The sequence below is a fragment of the Brachycentrus maculatus genome, unplaced genomic scaffold (assembly GCF_059751285.1).
Source record: "Brachycentrus maculatus isolate JH-2025_06_01 unplaced genomic scaffold, ASM5975128v1 h1tg000039l, whole genome shotgun sequence".
NCBI classification, from domain to species: domain Eukaryota; kingdom Metazoa; phylum Arthropoda; class Insecta; order Trichoptera; family Brachycentridae; genus Brachycentrus; species Brachycentrus maculatus.
Genome location: NW_028280793.1, coordinates 5,524,386 through 5,544,930, shown reverse-complemented (window position 1 = coordinate 5,544,930; position 20,545 = coordinate 5,524,386). Strand labels below are relative to the sequence as shown.

At 29.1% G+C, this 20,545-nt stretch overlaps 3 protein-coding genes across 5 annotated transcripts in view; all 3 read left to right on the top strand.

Moving 5' to 3' along the window:
• Window positions 1–17,893, top strand: part of LOC148312551 (zonadhesin-like) — a 54,392-nt gene extending 36,499 nt beyond the window's left edge. Inside the window, exons 18-23 of the mRNA XM_088276723.1 lie at window positions 12,471–12,684; window positions 13,707–13,877; window positions 15,926–16,108; window positions 16,676–16,849; window positions 17,245–17,391; window positions 17,566–17,893. Of these exons, the coding sequence (XP_088132849.1) occupies window positions 12,471–12,684; window positions 13,707–13,877; window positions 15,926–16,108; window positions 16,676–16,849; window positions 17,245–17,391; window positions 17,566–17,771 (1,095 nt within the window). The 3' untranslated portion in view covers window positions 17,772–17,893. The remainder of the gene's footprint in view (window positions 1–12,470; window positions 12,685–13,706; window positions 13,878–15,925; window positions 16,109–16,675; window positions 16,850–17,244; window positions 17,392–17,565) is intronic.
• On the top strand, window positions 1,367–8,085 carry LOC148312553 (serine protease inhibitor swm-1-like). 3 transcript variants are annotated; one of them, XM_088277227.1, is made up of 6 exons: window positions 1,367–1,536; window positions 3,015–3,185; window positions 4,431–4,613; window positions 6,201–6,377; window positions 7,277–7,456; window positions 7,881–8,085. In XM_088277227.1, the coding sequence occupies exons 1-6, from the start codon at window positions 1,446–1,448 to the stop codon at window positions 7,907–7,909; spliced, it is 831 nt and encodes a 276-aa protein (XP_088133353.1). In that variant the 5' UTR covers window positions 1,367–1,445; the 3' UTR covers window positions 7,910–8,085. The 3 variants fall into 3 exon arrangements, with proteins under 3 accessions (XP_088133353.1, XP_088133354.1, XP_088133355.1); XM_088277228.1 differs by having other exon boundaries at window positions 1,367–2,243; window positions 2,868–3,185; XM_088277229.1 differs by lacking the exon at window positions 3,015–3,185.
• Window positions 9,442–11,383, top strand: LOC148312552 (uncharacterized). Its single transcript, XM_088277234.1, has 3 exons — window positions 9,442–10,008; window positions 10,325–10,471; window positions 11,069–11,383. The coding sequence occupies exons 1-3, from the start codon at window positions 9,804–9,806 to the stop codon at window positions 11,254–11,256; spliced, it is 540 nt and encodes a 179-aa protein (XP_088133360.1). The 5' UTR covers window positions 9,442–9,803; the 3' UTR covers window positions 11,257–11,383.
• Window positions 17,894–20,545: the final 2,652 nt, after the last annotated feature.

Genomic DNA, 20,545 nt, shown 5'->3' with positions numbered 1-20,545 from the left:
TATACAAATTCAATAGAATCATTTATTTTCGAGGACTTTAATTCATCGAATTACAACGAACGTTTATGTTTTAGTCAAACGTTGTCATAACGCAAACGAGTCATACAATTCCTGCGGAACAGCTTGCCCAACAACATGCGAGAATAAGGATGAGCAAATTATGTGCACACTTCAATGCGTGCCTGGGTGTTTCTGCAATGAGGGATACGTTAGAAATGCACATGGCAAATGTATTCTAGCGATCGATTGTCGTGAGTTTTGATACAAATTAATATTATATAATTTTTACAAAATGATTATCAAAGAGCTGAGTGGTTTTACATTTTTTTATAGCAAAGAAGTGCAAAGGAAATAATGAGGTATTCAAAACATGCGGAACCGCTTGCCCAAAGACTTGCGATAATAAAGACGCCGTGATAAAATGCACTGCCCAGTGCGTTAAAGGATGTTTCTGTAAAGAAGGATATGTGAGGGATAACTATCAAAACTGTATTCTTCCAAAACACTGCGTGCACGTTCCGATATACAAGAACTAGTAAAAATGCTCATCAATGCTTTTTGCTTATACTTTATGGCAATTTAATAAACTATATGAAATAAAAATAAAACAAACGTTTCTTTTAATTACTGTTATTTTTCCTACCGTTTTCAACAATTACCTTGTCGCCTTAAGGGGTGGATACTTATTTAAACTTAAACTAAATACATAGAAATAATCTTTGTTTAATGAGTTGGCGGATTAATAAAAGGCTAATTATTTAACGTTTGAAGTGAGAGGGAGCTCTTACAAATTATTATTTCTATGAAAAGGAAAGATATTTAAAATCGAGCTTTTACTGAAATTGACTCTGTTATTATCAAAGTTCAAATTTTGTGCCAATGTTTTTTTATTTATTTCCAAAACCTTTTAATTAGGTATGTATGAAATAGGTTATTTTTTTTGTACTTTAAATGTTACATAGAAAATTTATTTTGATGTGTTTGTATAATTGACAATCAGAATTTATTAGGAATGCATTTTACAAGATATATCAAGAGTAAGAGCAGCAACTAATGAAGGTTACTTCTCTTTATAAATACTTAATAAATACATTTTATTAAACAGGTGTGTCAATAAAAAAAACATTACATTTTAACTTTTATATGCCATCGCTGCAAACAAACATTATGTATAAATGCATTTATCAACTACATAATCAGGTTTCTTTCTTCTTTTATTTGAATAGCTTGCGATATATTATTTGAACTTAATTTAATAAAAAGAAAGTAAACAATTTTAAAAGTAAGTGAATTATGTGATTGCTTTTCATGTGTCATTCTCCAATGTCCCTGCTATATAAGCATTAAGAATCAATTCTAAAGACCTGTTATTGTTCATCGCAAAGTGGCGGACAAGCATTGGAATAGGGGATAAAAAATAATCGAAGTAATAATACCCAGAAACAATGAGGATTTCGTTGTTTTCCCTCGTGTTAATTAGCACATTGGCCCTGTGTCGCGGAGATCCTCCGGTAACTAAATGTGCTAAACTGCCAGGTATTTAAATATTTTTTATTTAAGTTTTTCTTGGTAAATACCACTTTTTTCAATCTTATTTAATACGTGTCTCAATGCATTCTGCATCATTTGAAATACGTGTCACAAAAGAATTTAAATAAATAGTGGTATTCACCAAGTAAAGCTTAAAATATAAACATAATATTATCTTTTGTATTTATTTCTGATTATTCTAAATGTTCTGCTAATCCCTTTCACTCTCTACACTGAGGCACTTCGAGAAATAAGGTACTGGGTTATGGTATTATATTGTAATTTGTAATTATTAGGGTTTAAATTTAGATTCACCGTATACGGTGTTTAAAAAAATTACTTTCCATCACATATATATGTATATAATATATTCATTACTTAATCACTCCACTTACAAAAATACTATCTTAATTTTATCGATACTGCTAATCTCAGACTTGCATTCATTCCGTATATCACCATTCGAACATCCATCGTCCATCGTTTTGCCGCACATTCGTCTGAGAAATTTCGACTCACTCCGTCTACTATCATCTTTTTTTTGACAACTCTATGCTTCGCTTCCATAAATTAGATGGAACTATAACCATATAAGCTTGGTAATTTAAATAATTTCTTTTTTATTTTATGAAAAAAGTAGATATGTGGATATTCTGAATCACTGTGCGGCCTTCTTTATAATTTTTGTATTTTTATTATTATTCTGAACAAGGGTTATTTATATATATATATATATATATATATATATATATATATATATATATATATATATATATATATATATATATATATATATATATATATATATATATATATATATATATATATATATATATATATATATATATACATATATAAAAATATATATATATATATATATATATATATATATATATATATATATATATATATATATATTTATATGTATATATATATATATATATATATATATATATATATATATATATATATATATATATATATATATATATATATATATATATATATATATATATATCGCTCACTCCTTAATGCCCAGAAAATGTTCTATATCCCAGCAAAAGAGGCATATTTTTAACTTAATATTTCCCGCTACAGGGCAGAAAGTGTTATTTTTGTATTTTGAAGAAAAGGTATTTTTTCATTATTTTTTTAAATATACTAAATATTTTTCAAATGGAGAAAAAATATTCAGGTTTTACCAAAAAGATCTGTTGCACAGTAAAAAGTTAAATAAGTGGCTTGATATTTATTTTTAATACATTGTATTTTATGTTTGAAATTTAAAAACGTTCTCCTGAAAAATCAAGTTTTTTGATTTATGACGTTCTTGAAAGGAGTGAGCGATATATATTTATATATATTATATACGCCAATGTAAGTGGTGTTAATGTCTCATTGGTTAGTGGTGATTAACTAACATTTTGCAAAAATGACTAACCACAAAGCAAATGCTATTAAAATATTGATTATATTTTTTTTAGTTTGTCCAAAAAATGAAGTCTATTCCGAATGCGGAAACACTGCGTGTCAGGATACTTGCGCTAAACCAACCATCTCCCAAATAAGTCAATGTTCTTGCAGGGCTGGCTGCGTGTGTATTGAAGGATATTTGAGAAACACAATGGGAGTGTGTGTCCCACCAGAAAAGTGCGGTAAAATATCATTGATTTTATTAAACACAAATATGAACAACATTTTGAGTGTGTCCAAATACTTGTTTTTAAGAGTTTCTGCTCAATAAAAATGCTTCTTCATCTCACCAATAGACGTCTCTTGTGAAAATTCTAATGATTCTTGTACAATGTTACGAAATTGAATCATATAAAATATATAGAACTTCCAAGAATTCGAGTAGTGTGGTTGTCATCATGGGTAGAATTGGTGAATGTTACACGTGTGTTAAGTGATCACTTAAACCCAGACTTTCATATTCTTCTTCATCTATGTTGAAATGTCAAAAAAAGAATAACGCAAATGTGCATTATTGGTGTCTCAACTTGAGATTAAGCATCAATATATTATGCGAAAGAAGATGGAAGTTTGAGCATCCTAGACTTACGACGGGTATTTGACTGGCTGAAGTAAACACTTTGCGCACTTGTATAACGTTCACCATTATATTCATTGTTGAAATGTATCGATATTTCATCCGTAGGATGAATAATTCAGTGTCTAATATAATAAATTCTTACAAAATATTTACAATCTCACATGATTTTTCAAAAAACTCAAATTTATTATTTTTTTCACTTCTATCTTTAGATATCCGTATACCCAATACTAAAAAATGAGGCACAAAAAATCATCATTTTGGAGACCAAGGAAATTTAATTTATTTTTAAGAATTTTAAATTTTGTTTAACTATGAATGTTACTTGTGGAAGAAATTTGTGATTGTTATTTTTTTTGTAAATTTTATTTAACGAAAATATTGATAAAGTAAATCGTCAATATAACGAATTAATTGGGGAGAGTGGGTGTCCGTTAAATCGAATTTCCGTTGTCTTCCGTTACTCGTCGTGAAGTGACGTTGCTGTTTGATCCTGCGTTGGAAAAGGAATAAAGTTTTGTTTGCATTTTTGAAGTTTTGAGACATTTGATTATCATGTTCGCTTAAAAATTGTTTACATACGGCGACACTTGAATTCAGGTATGTATTAAATTAACAGGACGTTTTAATTTATTTTTTTAGATTTGTGCGGATTTTTTCTCCGCTATATCCGAAGTGCATTTTAGATGTCCGTTATATTGAGGTTTCACTATATTTAAAAAATTAATAATTCCGATGGTTAAAAGTTTAATGATTACCAATTTTATTATATTATTTCAAAATCAATAAATGATCCACGACCAATGAAGTATTCATAAGGTTTTTTAAGTAATACATCTTTTTGCAGATACTTGTAAGGCCTACGAAGTGTTCACAAAGTGTGGTAACACTGACTGCCAAAACAATTGCGATGAACCAAACCGCCAAGCTGCATGCACCCTGCCTGCAGGTACCTGTATTCCAGGGTGCATTTGCATCGAAGGTTATCTAAGAACCTACAAAGGAGACTGCGTTCCCGCTGACAAATGTAGTAAGTACACTTTTTATTTATTTATTTGTTATAAAACACATCCCTTTATCGCTCACTCCTTTCAAGAACGTCATATATCGAAAATCGTCAATTTAGAGTTGTGCATGTTTTTGGAATGCTCAGAAAAGGTCCAAAAAGCCAGCAAAAGCGGCATATTTTTAACTTAATATTTACCCGCTACAGGGCAGAAAGTGTTGTTGTTGTATTTCGAAGAAAAGGTATTGCTTAATTTTTTTTTAATATACTTTATATTTTTCAAATGGAGAAAAAAACATTCAGGAATTACCTAAAAAGATCTGTTGCACAGTAAAAACTTCAATAAGTGGCTTGATAGTTATTTTTAATACATTGTATTATATTATTAAACTTTTAAAACGATCTCCTGAAAAATTAAGTATTTTGATTTTTGTCGTTGAAAGGAGTGAGCGATATGTCACATATATAATATTCCCGATGAGTAATTACCGTTCCTGATTCTGGTATTAAGGTTAAAGCCCAGTATTCGATAAGTCGCAACTAAATGTGCTCTAAATCCTTATTCTTTCTCTTAATTATTTTTTTCTTAAAACACCATTTTTGTAGTAAACAAAATGAGCTTTTCTTCGAAATAAATATGTGGTTTTGAAAAAAAAAGAGTTATTGAAAACAAAATAAGTTTAAAAAATTATGAAAATAGTTTTACTTTACATTGAATTTAAAAAAAAAACAATCCAATAACATTCTTCAAAAAAAATCGGGCCTGAAGACTTGATACTGATAGACCGCCGCGGCCGGCCCGCCGCCGATTGAATTTTGTGTTTACGTATGGCCTTAACAAGACACACGTTTCGATAGTGTAAAGGCAAAGGGGTATATCTGTCTCAGACCAAATTTTACAGGAGAGCAAAAATAAACTTATGAAATTAAATAACTCATTTATTTTATGTATTTTTATATATACATATCTTGATAAAACGAAATAAGTATTGCAATTACAGCTATATCCTTTTGCCAGATTATGGAATATACTATTTTAGACATTTTGTGGAACAAACTTAGAAAATGATAACTTTGACAAATATACCCCTTTGCCATTACACTAATGATTTGTAAAAATACCTGGAAGAGGAACGGGAGGGAGGAAAATGGGAAAAGAAAAGGTTTAAAGCTCAACTCAAACACATTTTTTTTATTAGAAGGAAAAACAACATTTTCAATGTATGATAAATCAGAATATAATAAAAATCATGAATACCAATTACAGTTTATCACATTTATGCATAGGAAAAGTTTATATATCAGAAGAGATATGAGATAAGGTTGGGATAAAGAGAAAAGGAGATGACAGTGATAGAAAAAGAAGAAAAGGAGAGGACTGGGAATAGAATTACCCTTTTAGGTTTATAAAATTTCTAATAATTTTGCTTTAAAGTTAGAAAGATTGGAGTAAAACATGTCAAGTGGGTACAATATTCATTGAATTTCCCACAACTTCGATACATAAACTATTATACTAAACTAGGGACATACCACGATATCAATGTCGACTGACAATGTTGAATGATATTTCTCATACATTAACTTGATAGCTTTTTAAATATTTTTCAGTTAAGCGTTGCCCAAATGAAAATGAAATGTTTGACCGATGTGGAACGGCGTGTCCTGAAACTTGCGACACTTTGGGTCAAAGCGTAATTTGCACAGCTCAGTGTGTGACTGGTTGCTTCTGTATTCCGGGCTACGTGAGAGACCCTCAAGGAATATGTATTCTTCCGGAAGATTGCCGTAAGCTATATTATTGACAAATTTTTAGTAGTGTTTATATATATATATATATATATATACATATATATATATATATATATATATATATATATATATATATATATATATATATATATATATATATATATACATATATATATATATATATATATATATATATATATATATATATATATATATATATATATATATATATATATATATATATATATTTATATATATCTATATATATATAAATATATATATATATATATATATATATATATATATATATATATATATATATATATATATATATATATATATATATGTGTGTGTGTTTATATATATACATAAATATGTTTAAAAACGATTATATGTTAAACAATTAAATTTATGTTGATTATTCGCTTCTGACTTGACTAAAATAAATGAGGTAATAATTTAATTTCATTTAATTCTTTCCTTTATTAATAACTTTTTTATACATATTTACGAATATTTCAAGTTTCTTCTTCTTTTCTGGTTTGAAATTATTACAATTTTCTACAAACCATATTATTTTCTAAACTCACGTTCATATTTTTCCTTGGTAGAATTTAGAAAAAATATTTTATTTATTATAAAATGTCGAGAAGTAAAATATAAGCCAAAAAAAAAAGTACATAAAAAAATATCATTGGTTATTTAAAAATTTCCATCCAAGACTTATTTACTAATTTAAAATCGTTTTCTGACGTAGAGAATGATATATTTTTTAGTTGGTTAATTGGTACAAACTTGTGTTTATTTTTCGAATTCGATAAGCTGTGAAAATTTCCATATAATGATAGAATATGTGTTATGAATATATTTATGAGTGAAAACATTCACTATTTTGATTATGTGATAGGTTTTATACTTAGATTTTTTTAATTCAGCTAAGAAATGTGGTCACCACGAGCACGAGGTTTACAAAACTTGTGGTACAGCATGCCCCAAAACTTGTGACAACAAAGATATTGATATAATATGCACCGAGCAGTGCGTCAGGGGATGTTTTTGTAAAGATGGATATGTCAGAGATAAAAATGGATACTGCATTCATCCAGAAAACTGTCGTGAGTATATTGCAAACTAATTATGCTTCCTGGTTATTAAAATCAATTAAGTGCCATTCAGATTGCTAATAATTAAATTTTACCAGCTTATGTTTTATTTTTATTTTTTTTAATTCTGATGACTTCACGAACAAGTATTGAAAGAACTGCCCCATTTAATATGCTTATCTTCTAGTTTAGCATTCATCGGATAAAAGTACGATCATTCATTAATTTTTTAAATAACTGATTTTACTTAATTTTTCTCATGTTGAGGTGATGAGATGTTTTGTATTCTCATGATTAGATATTTTATTCAACGACATATTGCTCATTCGCACTAAAACAAACAAATTACAATTGAGTACACATTGTCATCATTTGTAAACATATTGTTTTGTACTCTTATATAAACTCAAAAAAAATGCAAATGATTTTTTTTCAGCTTTAAAATGCGGTAAACTGAATCACTAAACCTGTGTGTAAACCCTTTTTCGATAAAAGCCCAATGTTTTGCTCCACGTATGACTGCCTTTGTGTATTTCTATATATATTTGGGACTCTTCTGTGTGAAAAAATGCTTATTACGAAACGCAGCCGACGAATAAAAATTCAATAAATTAAAAATAATACATTTTCTTGAAAACCTATTTCTTTTTTTATTTAATTATTGAACCTCCTTTGATTGTCCTTGTGATTTTTTCTGAAACACCTCCTGAACCTTAACTATCTAGATTGACACGTAGACAGACTGCGGTCATATTTCGGACGGGGTCCATATTATCTCTCTGCCTTATGCACCGTATCTCCACAAAAATAGAGCTTGTACATTTCTACGATCACTTATTACTCTAAGTTCACTACATCTCATCTAGCAATTTGTTCGAAGTAAATTTTTTTATTTTCTATTATGTTGTAAACATATGGTTCCCAACACAGATTAAAATAAAACATACATATTTAGTTAGATGAAACATAAATCAACTTGATGAAGTATAAACCTTGTACATAATAAGCGAGGTAAATTATAATCAATGCAAAACCCGTCTAAAAAAATATATTTAAGAATTCTTCAGTTGTTAGTTAATATTCACTGAACCAATCTGGAATAATTATTCATATTTTACTTATAGTCTATATTACCTAATTCCACTACGAATAGAGACCTTTTACGAAAACAAACATGTAAATGGTACAAAATATAAATTTACTTTTTTTTTTTAATTTTTTTTTTATTTGTATACATTTATTTAAATCACATATTCATACACATTTAAACATATCGTAGTCATACAGGAGAAAGTGACCAAGTGCATTGTTTTACAAACACGTGATCATTGAATATTTTATATCTTACTAGCTTAATATTGCCCTGAAATAATCCCAAACGATTTTAAACTTGAAAGTATAATATATTGACTTATTAAAATGACTTACTGCATTGGTGTTTATTTTCTTGCCAAGCAAAAGTGACTTAAATGGCCCTCCTGAACATTTTACTTTTTGGTAGTTGGTCACTTGCTCCTGTACGACTACGATATTTAAAACTTTTTTTTGCAGAAAGCCACCTTGTGTGTCTTGTCAGTGGGGTTCTTTTTTAATGCATTTCTTATTGTTTTTAACGATTTTAACCTAATATAAATATTTTAGAATTTTCATAAAATTAACTCTTGATCATTTTCCCATTCCTTTATTTTACCTTAAACATATAACCTACTTGGTTATATATATATATATATATATATATATATATATATATATATATATATATATATATATATATATATATATATATGTATATATATGTATATATATATGTTTATATATATATATATATATATATATATATATATATATATATATATATATATATATATATATATATATATATATATATATATATGATATATATATATATATATGATATATAATATTTCACAACTTTTTAAAATCAAATAAAAAAGTATAAGTTATACTGACAACCATGTTTCGATGTAAACTTACGCATTGTTTATTTTTAAAAGACACAATGTTGTCTTAAATATTGTTCTACATATATTTGACAGATCAAATTAACAGCTGTTCCAATAAGTAAAATGAAAATTTAAATGAAACACACTATTCATTTCCATAATTTTGCCACTATTTTATTTAATTAGTTTGAATAGATTTTGGTTATTTTCGACAAAAGTAAACAATTCGACCATTTAACATGATTGATTGGATTATATACGTATCACGTCATTCCATTTTTTTGTATAAAAATCACCTCAAATCAATCTCAAATGTATTCAGTGAACGCTCTAGTAACTACTAGTACGATTTCTTAATATTTGGTAAATACAGTTGTTAGAATACCAAAAACATAATGAAGAGTATATTGTTTTCCCTCGCGGTACTTAGCACGGTGATGCTGTGTTATGGGGAAATGGCATCGCCTCTTTATCCGGAACCCACAAAGATACCATCTCATACAAAACCAGTAGTAACAAAATCACCACCAATGAAACCACAAGCACCGAAACCACCAGCAACTCACCCTCCAGCGATCAAACCACCACGACCAGAACCAGGTAATTCAACTAAAAACTGGTATTCTCTAATTTTCTTCTGATTTTTGGTGTCAATCCATAAGATTTCAAGAGTAACGGAAGACGTAACGTATGATCCTTACTAAATATATTCCTCGATTGCATAAATTGTTGATATGCTTATGAAACTTTAACTTTGAAAAAAGCTTAATAATATTAATTAATATTAATTTTTCAAATATCAATCAATTGTTATTATCAGGAAATAAAATAATCCTTTTGTTTTCAGATAGTTGAAAGGATATGGTTGATAAATAATATTATGTACTTTCAAATGTTGTATAACCGTTTTTTTTAGAATTGAAATGCGGCCATAATGAGGTGTTGGATAAGTGCGCCAATTGTCCCAAAGGTGCGCAGTGTTTTGCCCCCTGTACTCAAGCATGTGTGTGCAAACCTGGATGTAACAAGGACAACAACAACATCTGCGTGGAAAAGAAAGAGCGTAAGTTATTCTTTATTTAGGGTGATGTTCTTACAAGTTATCTCTTTCACTCCCACCCTCACACAGACACACATACACACCCTCACACACACTCACACACACCTTCCCTCTATGTATTCTCTTTTCTCTCTAATATACAACAGTATTCATTACATATCGCTGGTTCAATGCCAAAGGGCCACATAGCAAAAAAAACTCTTCGTTACAACAATGGTATCTTAATCGTCAACATTTTCATATTCGAAAAAGAAACCCATGATTTTAGCGTTAGAAATGGACATTTCTAACGCTAGAATCATAGGTGTCTTTTGAATATGAAAACGTTGACGTTTCAGATACCGTTTTTGGATTAAAGAGTTTTTTTTGCGTTGTGGCCCTTCGGCATTAAACCAGAGATATATGTGGAATTATTTAATTGACTTAAATCATTGTCAATCCATTTTTTACGTACAAACTATATAATTCCTGAAATATATGAATTTTTTTTCTAAACTCGCTTTAAAACAAGATTTAACCAATCAAGTATGCGTTATCGTTATAGAAAAACTTTTGGTAACTAAAACAATAGGTAATAACTCAAATGGTTTTTGATTTCAGCTATGAAATGCGGCAAAAATGAGGTACTGAACCCGTGTACAAACCCTTGTGCTAAAGGGGCAAAGTGTTTTACTCCATGCATTTCTGCCTGTGAGTGTATTCCTGGGTGTGTTCGGGACAGCAAGAACTACTGCGTAAAGAAAACTGCCCAATCAGCAACCAAAGCTCCTTCAAATCAGCATAAGTAACATCATCGAAATTGAGAAGAATAACAAATTATTATTTAAGCAAATATTTTTCTTTTAATAATTAAAATGTTTATCAGATGTAATTTGTATGACTCAATAAATATTTTAAAACTGAATTCATAAATGATTATCATTAGTTAAATTTTTGATTTTTTAAGTGTACTTTGTTAAATTAAAAATTCCCATCGGCTGAAAATAACCTAAACTGATAATTAATTATTCTGTAAACTGTTATTATATAACTATTTATTTTGTTAAAATAAATAAAAAATATATTACACTTAAATTAATTTTTATAAAAGGTGTTTACAACATTCGATTTCGTGAGTTCTCTCAATAGATTTTTTTTCAGTAATCACTTAATACTAGTATTAATCAGTCTTGATAAAGAAGCAGTTAGCTTCGAAACCAGTAGACATTGTAATTAAGTTATAATAAAATATTCGTAGTGATTTTAAAACAAAGTTAGTGCTTCAAATATAAATTATATTAAATTTAATTGATTATTTATAATATTTATAAAATGTGCCAAAAAGTATCTGCGGAAAACATTCAAGAAATGCAACAAATTAGATTTACAATGCATCGAAGTTGTCAATTTTCTTTATGGAAATCAGTAAGTCTCGTTCATATGGCTAATATATGAAAACTATAGAAAAAAACTATTAATTCGTGAAACCTTCATATGCCAATGGTGTGTCATACATGAAACCTAAAATCTTTGTTCCCGTGTCTATCACCATTTATGTCAGCATACAACAAGATTTGGTATCAATTATGATGCTTTCTGTTCATCCTGTTTTTTGTTTACATTCTATACTATACAAAGCGTGTTTCTAATAAAAGAACACTAAATTGACTAAAATATCATTCCACAAGTTAAATATTTATTAAGTTAAATTAACAACTGATCTAATAAAAGAATATAAATAGTCATATTTTTTTATTAAACACATGATCCACGTTTATCATATATAAGCCACTCTTTAATTTCATAAGTTTGAATGGCTTTTTGTTATTTTTTTTAAAGATAAACAATTCAAGCATTAAATATGATTTATAGGATTGTATATGTGTGACGTCAGTCCGTTGTGTTTGTTATATAAAGAGCAAGTTTAATCAAGCGCAAATGTATTCCTTGAACGCACTAGTACCGCGCTGGTGCTGTCGTTAAATATTTAGTATACAAAATACAGTTGTTAGAATACTGAAAAATAATGAAGGTTATATTGTTTACCCTCGCGGTACTTAGTACGGTGGTGATGTGTTATGGAGAATTTGCACCGAATCTTTATCCGGTAAACACGAAAATGCCACCCCACACAAAACCAGCACCAAAAAATCCACCAGCAACCAAACCACCAGCAACGAAACCCCCAGCAACGAAACCACCGGCAACGAAACCACCAGCAACTAAACCACCACCAGGTAAGTCAATAAAAAAACTTGTTATTCTCCAACTATCAATCCATAAGATTCTCGTATCATCAATAACGGAAGACATGATAAAAACAACTTTATTTTACATTATTTTTGACATCACAACATAGATGAAGAAAAATTTGGAAGTGTTGGCATTAACAGGGCTTACCACCATCATAGATGTCAAAAATAATGTAAAAATTACTCCTAATTGGAGATAATACAGATTTGTGAACAAGTATTTGCACACACTGAAAATGTTGTAAACTGTATTTTATTACAATTTCTATAGGTAGTCATAGTAACTTCCATATCTGGCATATGAATATTACTGCATTAAAGTGTTTTAAATAATAGTACTGACCCTTATCCTCACCTAGTGGTGTAAAGGGCACTTCATGAATGTACGTTTGCAAATTTATTTTATGAAGTCAAGTTGATCAGACCTCGTATTCAGGTACCAGTTCAGAGTAATATTAAATAACTAAAGAGTGGAAAAACATATATTTATTAAGACTTCCGTGGGTTCTCCGACCCGGAACCTGGACTGGACTGGACTAGACTGGTACATGAAGCGGAGGGATGACCACCTTTCCTTCATTGCAATGTTAACGATCAAAATAACACTGCGTTTGTATGATGCAGTGCCCTATGCACCATTGGGTTGCGGATAAGGGTTTGAATTAAATTTATATTACATGTTTATATATATATATATATATATATATATACTTATATATATATATATATATATATATATATATTTATATATATATATATATATATATATATATATATATATATATATATATATATATATATATATATATATATATATATATATATATATATATATTATATATATATATATATATATATATATATATATATATATATATATATATATATATATATATATATATATATATATATATATATATATATATATATATATATATATATATATATATATATATATATATATATATGTTTAATTTTAATATAATACTTTTTTTTTCTTTTTCCAGTTTGTCCGAAATTCGAGGTTTATTCTGCTTGTGGAAATACTGGATGCCAGAACACTTGCGAAAATCCGACTATAGGTCGATTTAGTAAATGCGCTTGCAAATCAGGCTGCATTTGCATCGATGGATATTTAAGGAATTCCAAAGGAGTTTGTGTCCTACCAGAAAAATGCGGTAAAATATTACCATTCTATTACGAAGCAAAAATGTTGTGTGAGCACATCGCTACTCCTTTCAACAACGTCAAATATCACAAAAAACTTTATTTTTCAGGAGATAGTTTATTAAGTTTAAAAATATAATGAAATGTATTAAAAATAAATATCAAGCCGCTTATTGAACTTTTCACTGTGCAACGGATCTTTTTAGGTTGAACCTGAATGTTTTGTCTCCATTTGAAATATATTTAGTTTATTTAAAGAAATAATAAAACAATACCTTTTCCTCAAAATGCAAAAACGACACTTTTTGCCCTGTAGCGGGTAAATATTAAGTTAAAAATATGCCTCGTTTGCTGGGATTTAGAACATTTTCTGAACATTTCGAAAACACGCACAACTGAAAATTGTCGATTTTTGATTTATGACGTTGTTGAAAGGAGTGAGTGATATGTACTACATTTTTAAAATCAAATTCAAAATATGTTTAAAATAAATAGACTGATGTAAACAATTTCATTAATTGTTTCGGCAGTCACTTTGCGGTAAAATCTATCCATTTTTAATCAAAGTTTTACTTTGTAAATACCACTATTTATTAAGTGTGGTATTTTAATAGTGGTAGTTAATAAGTTAAACCTAAATTAAAAATGGTGTAAGCAATTTCAAATTTCACATGAATTTCGGTAGATGACATTTAATTCTAGCAGGCAATTAGATATTTTACACATGCACTTTTCGAAAATATCATGTGTAATGGATGTTTTAAAAAAATAACAGAACCGTGAACGTTACACATGGTATAAAGTGAACATTTAAGTCAGCCGATGACAAGTTATTAATCCCGAAAATGATTAAATATGTCCATATTCCATTCCCATACAATGGGATGCTTCTGGATAAATTTTGACAAAGATGCTTTCGGTATCAAATCCGGTATTTGTGTTATTTTTATATTTTAAAAATACCAATAACATTCAAATGTCACCTTGATTTTCTTTTATTACTTTTCGTGTCATCTTTTGAAGAGTTTTTGCGATATTCAACACAATATGTATTTAACGGGTAGGTTTATTAAACAAGATAATAAAAATATTGATATTGATAATTATACCATTATTTTATTTATTGTTTCGACGTTTACTTTGTGGTAAGACATGTTAAAATCATCAAATAAAACACTCGTTTTTATCCACTTGAGTTTATTTATGACAACTAGATTCGGAAGCTAGGCCTCCATTTTCAGGTCTAAATGTGAACATAAATGTTTTCATTTAGACCTGAAGATGGTAGCTTAGATTCAGAAACTAGAAGACATAAATAAATTCAAGTGGTATAAAAACAAGTGTTTTATTTAATAACTATACCATTCATAGAGACATTGGAGTACTTGGTAGACAGTTGAACGCAACTTAATAATATAATAAGCATGAAATAAAGAATAAACGACAATAATATAATTAAAGAATTTATATTGAATTTATATATATAAATATATATATATATATATATATATATATATATATATATATATATATATATTTATATGTTTATATATATATATATATATATATATATATATATATATATATATACATATATATATATATATATATATATATATATATATATATATATATATATATATATATATATATATATATATATATATCTATATATATATATATATATATATATATATATATATATATATATATATGGCACTCATAATAATTAAGTTACAAAAGCTAGTAAGACTGTATGCAACCCCGAATGCTCTTGTCATTAATTGTATTCTCCTAGAGCTTCTCCACTTACGCCATCTGCATCCCACCAAATATGATATATTCTACTCATTTATCTGAGCCTGGACCACATGACTGATTACCTTACCTTCCAGTAATTACATTGATGTCAAATTAACACTGCATCAATTCGATGTGGTCGCCTAATCACCATCTGAGAAGGGTTGAAAAAAATATTTTAAGCATTTTGATTTTTAAAATAAACTGAAGTAAAGCTTCCTGAAATTCATTGGCAAACTGTTTATATTTTTTTCCATAGACACTTGCAAGGCTTACGAGTTCTTCTCTAAGTGTCAAAACCATGGCTGCCAAAATACTTGCGATGAGCCGAGTCGTCTTGCTGCATGCAGTTTACCTGCTGGTTACTGTGACCCAGGGTGTATTTGCATTGAAGGTTATCTAAGAACCTTCAAAGGAGACTGCGTTCCTGCTGACAAATGTAGTAAGTAAACCCATGACATATCGATGAAATAAATTCGTTGCAAGCGTTGATTGTTGAGACAAAATCTAGCCGAATCTAACAAGGGGATTGATGTCCCCCATATATGAATTTTAATTCGATAATTTTAATATTATATTAGCTAATTACTCCATATTTTTGTAATCTTTAATAAAAAAATACTCGAAAAAATATGGTATTACCGTAAAGAGAAAACCTATTAGACTACTCGCTTTTGTTCGATCCGATTTCCGGCCTCGTTTATCGGATGGCGGCATTCAGTCGGCGCTTGGCGGCGCGTTGGGACAGACGTGGCATCTACGAGCATGACTTAAGCTGGTGACGAGTTGATACTTATTGCGAGCTACGTACTACGATTTCCATACAAATATGAATCGGGGTATTTTGGTACCCCTCTTTGGATCACGTGAAAATTTAGGATTATTAATGTGGAAAAAATTAATCTCTAGTAGTTTTGATTTCATGATCAATGTTTTTTTACAAATTATTGAATGCAATTTAAATTAGTTTTGATTTTGATTTTCATATATGTTTATTTGTGATTTTCAGTAAAGCGTTGTCCAAATGAGAACGAAATGTTTAACGATTGTGGCACATGTCCTGAAACATGTGAAAATTTAGGACAGAATATAATTTGTACAGAACAGTGTGTTGAAGGTTGCTTCTGTACTCCAGGCTATGTGAGAGACAGCAATGGAAAATGTATTTTGCCCGAAAATTGTCGTAAGTAATGTGTACGTATTTTGTTCAACTTATTATTTGACCTTGAAAAGGCCATTTTCATAATTTTGGAATATGTAAAAGGAGCTAATCGTTAACATTATGTTGTAGCTAATAGCTGTAGAAGCTTGTCCACTTCCATAGTGTTGTGGTTAGTGCGCTAGACTACCATGCTGGAGGTCCCGGGTTCGAATTCTAAGAGTCAACAAAAATATTTATGATTTTTCAGTCTAATATTTATGAATTTGGACTGGTATCTGAACCGGAAGGATAATCACCTTTCCTTCGTATATTTAACCATCAAGATAACACAACTTATAAACGATGCAGTATCCTATGCACCATTAGGTGCGGATAAAGTTTAGAATTGTAGCTAATATTCCATGACCGTTTTTCAGCATTGAAATGTGGCCAAAATGAAGTGTTAGATAAATGCGCCAATTGTCCCAAAGGTATGCAGTGTTTTGCCCCCTGTACTCAAGCATGTGTGTGCAAACCTGGATATATCAAGGACAACAACAATATCTGCGTGCTAAAAAAAGAACGTAAGTATTTTTGTATAGTGTTGTGTACCAACATATATTTGATGTTATTCTAAAACGTATTTTCGACTCACAGAAAAACAACATTCAATCAATCAAGTATGACTCAACGTTTAGGAAAAAAATTAAACATAAAACAATGTCAAAAGCAACCATTAATATGGCGTTTGATTTCAGCTTTGAAATGCGGCAAGAACGAAGTACTGAACCCGTGTATAAATCCTTGTGCCAAAGAAGGAAGGTGTTCTGCTCCATGCATTGAAGCCTGTGAGTGTGTTCCTGGCTGTGTTCGGGACAGCAAGAACTACTGCGTGAAAAAAACTTCTGAACCGCTTCCTGTAAAACCGCCAGCAACCAAAGCTCCCATAAGTGTACACAAATAACAACATCAAAATTAAAAAGAATACCAGTACATTCTACAAGAAAACTTTTTTTTTTTTAATTAATAAAACATTTTTGTTTGTCAGATGTAATTTGTATGACTCATTAAATGTATTTAAACTTATCCCGTGTATTTGGCAAACCCTTGTCTCAAAGAAACTCATTGTTTTACTCCATGCATATCGCTCACTCCTTTCAAGACCGTCATAAATAAAAAATCGTCAATTTTCAGTTGTGCGTGGTTTCGGAATGCCCAGAAAATGTACTATATCCCGGCAAAAGCGGCATATCTTTAACTTGATATTTACCCGCTACAGGGCAGAAAGTATTGTTTTTTGCATTTTGAAGAAAAGATATTGTTTAATTATTTTTTTAGAAATATCCTAAATATTTTTCAAATGGAGAGAAAACCTTCAGGTTTTACCTAAAAAGATCTGTTGCACAGCAAAAGCTCAATAAATGGCTTGATATGTATTTTTAATACATTTTATTATATTTTTAAACTTTAAAAACGTTCTCCTGAAAAATCAAGTTTTTTTATTTATGACGTTCTTGAAAGGAGTTAACGATATGTGCAAGTGTATTCCTGGCTGTGTTCGATACACCAAAAATTCACCAAACCAGGAGCTACCAATGTTTGTCAAAAATAACCAACTGCAAGTAACAATACCAAGTCGTAAAAAATATTTCGATTATTCTTATCTGAATATTTGCATGAAAAAGTTATTCATCATATCTCATCAATATTTTATTGATTTATAACATTTTATTATTTAAAAAAAAAATAATATGCAGGTTAGTAGATGGTGAACGTAACATAAGTGTATAAAGTAAGCCAGGCAAGCAAATGCCAGGTCGAAAGCCCTAGAATATCTAGACTTATAGACGATGGATGGATGCCTCGTCTCATTTGAGACACCATTGATGTTTATTGATATATAATCCGTAGGTTGAATAATCCAGAGTGTAAAAACAAATAACTTCAAATTCACCAGTAAAATTTAATACAAAACATTGAAAAAATCTTACAATTATTTAAACGTTATTTTCAAAATGCCTATCAAGCGAAATTTATGTCTTACTAAATATATGAATTTGAATATGTTTTGCATCAACTGAGATATTATATTAATTATTATTTTCACTCTCATCGTTTTAACCTATATTCATAGCAAACGAATTATTATTTTTTTTGTATAAAAAAACTTAAATACTTTTAAGGGGGAGTTTTTGGTTGATTGCGAGTACATCCAATAAAATTGGCGACCGACTGAGCTAGGAACCGCACGTCTGGGCTATTTTTTTTAGAGAATTTGTAATATTTGTCTTTTTTTAAATAAACATACATTTTTTTTCTTATAATTTTATAAGCTTCTTTTCTTTCAATAACTCTTTTCTTTTGAAAACCTTAATCAGATTTTTTTTTCAATATAATGACAATGTTTTAAGAAAAAAATCAGTTATACTAATTATTACCAGGATTTCGAGAAAATTAAGTTGTGACTTTACGAATACTGGGCCTTAAACCCGAAATTGCTATAACTGAAATTATCCTGTAGGTACTAATTCAATTCTGGAAAGAACTATTAGTGGATAAACGGATCGATAAAGTATTCAGAAAACTATGTAGCTTCAGTTTCAATATTGACCCCATTGAAGATTGATTTTTTATGTACTGTACTTAGTACCAGCAATTTAAACGTTTATCAAAGAAAATGAGATGATAAAAATTTGATGATATTGTGAGAGATGACAAAATATAATACTTTTTTGTTTTTTTTTTAAATTATTTATTTTGCAGTCACCCAGTGAAAGAATGTTTCTGCTAGTGTCAAGAATTATTTTTATTTACAATACAATAGTTACATAACACATTGAAGAGTCGTCAATGAAAGTATTGAAATTAATAATAAATAAAAATATATGAAATTTACTAATATGTATAAATGTAGACGTTGATTTTTTTATTTATTTAAATGAGCGATTCACGTTTATAATGCTAATAAAAAAAATTATCAGTGAGAAAACAGGTAATTTCATATTACCTGTGGCTTTAGTAATTTTCATATTGTTAGTTATGGGTTTATTATTATTTATTTTTTTCATGAATTTCTCTTCCGTGAAAATGTTCCAGTTTTGTGAGGAATGAAGAGATAAGGCGTAGGACGCAGCAAATCTTGGTCACAACTGTCGTCAAGAAAAGGCGATTCAGTTGGCTTGGCCAAGTACTCCGCATGCCTCCTGAGAGCCTTAATCAAGCTTGCCTCTTTTACAAGGCATCAGGTTCGCGCCGCCCAGGACGACCACTGCTGACAATTCGTCGGCAGTTCTCGTCAGAACTTCGGGACGCGGATCTGACTTGGGAGGATGCAAGGGAGCTGGCAGGCGACAGAAAAGCCTGGAGACAGTTTGTGGACTCCATATGCTCCACCTAGGGAGCGGATATGGTTATTATTATTATTATTATTAAAGTAAATATATAAAAATCGAAAGAGTCAACTGTACAATTTTCAATTTCATACGTCTCGTCGTTCAAATAAGAATATCAGTTGTGTTCATAAGAGTTTTATACTTTGTGCATACTTGTATAATTAATTTTGAATTATTGATATTTGATCAATTCTTTTGTAATATTGGAATAGCTTGAAGTGGCCTCTTTTGTTTAAAAATAAATAAGCAATCATTCTTGAATAATGGCCTATTTGGATTATATTAATATAAAAAATGAATAAATTTTACCGCACTATAAAAGCTCACACACATAACATTTAGGACC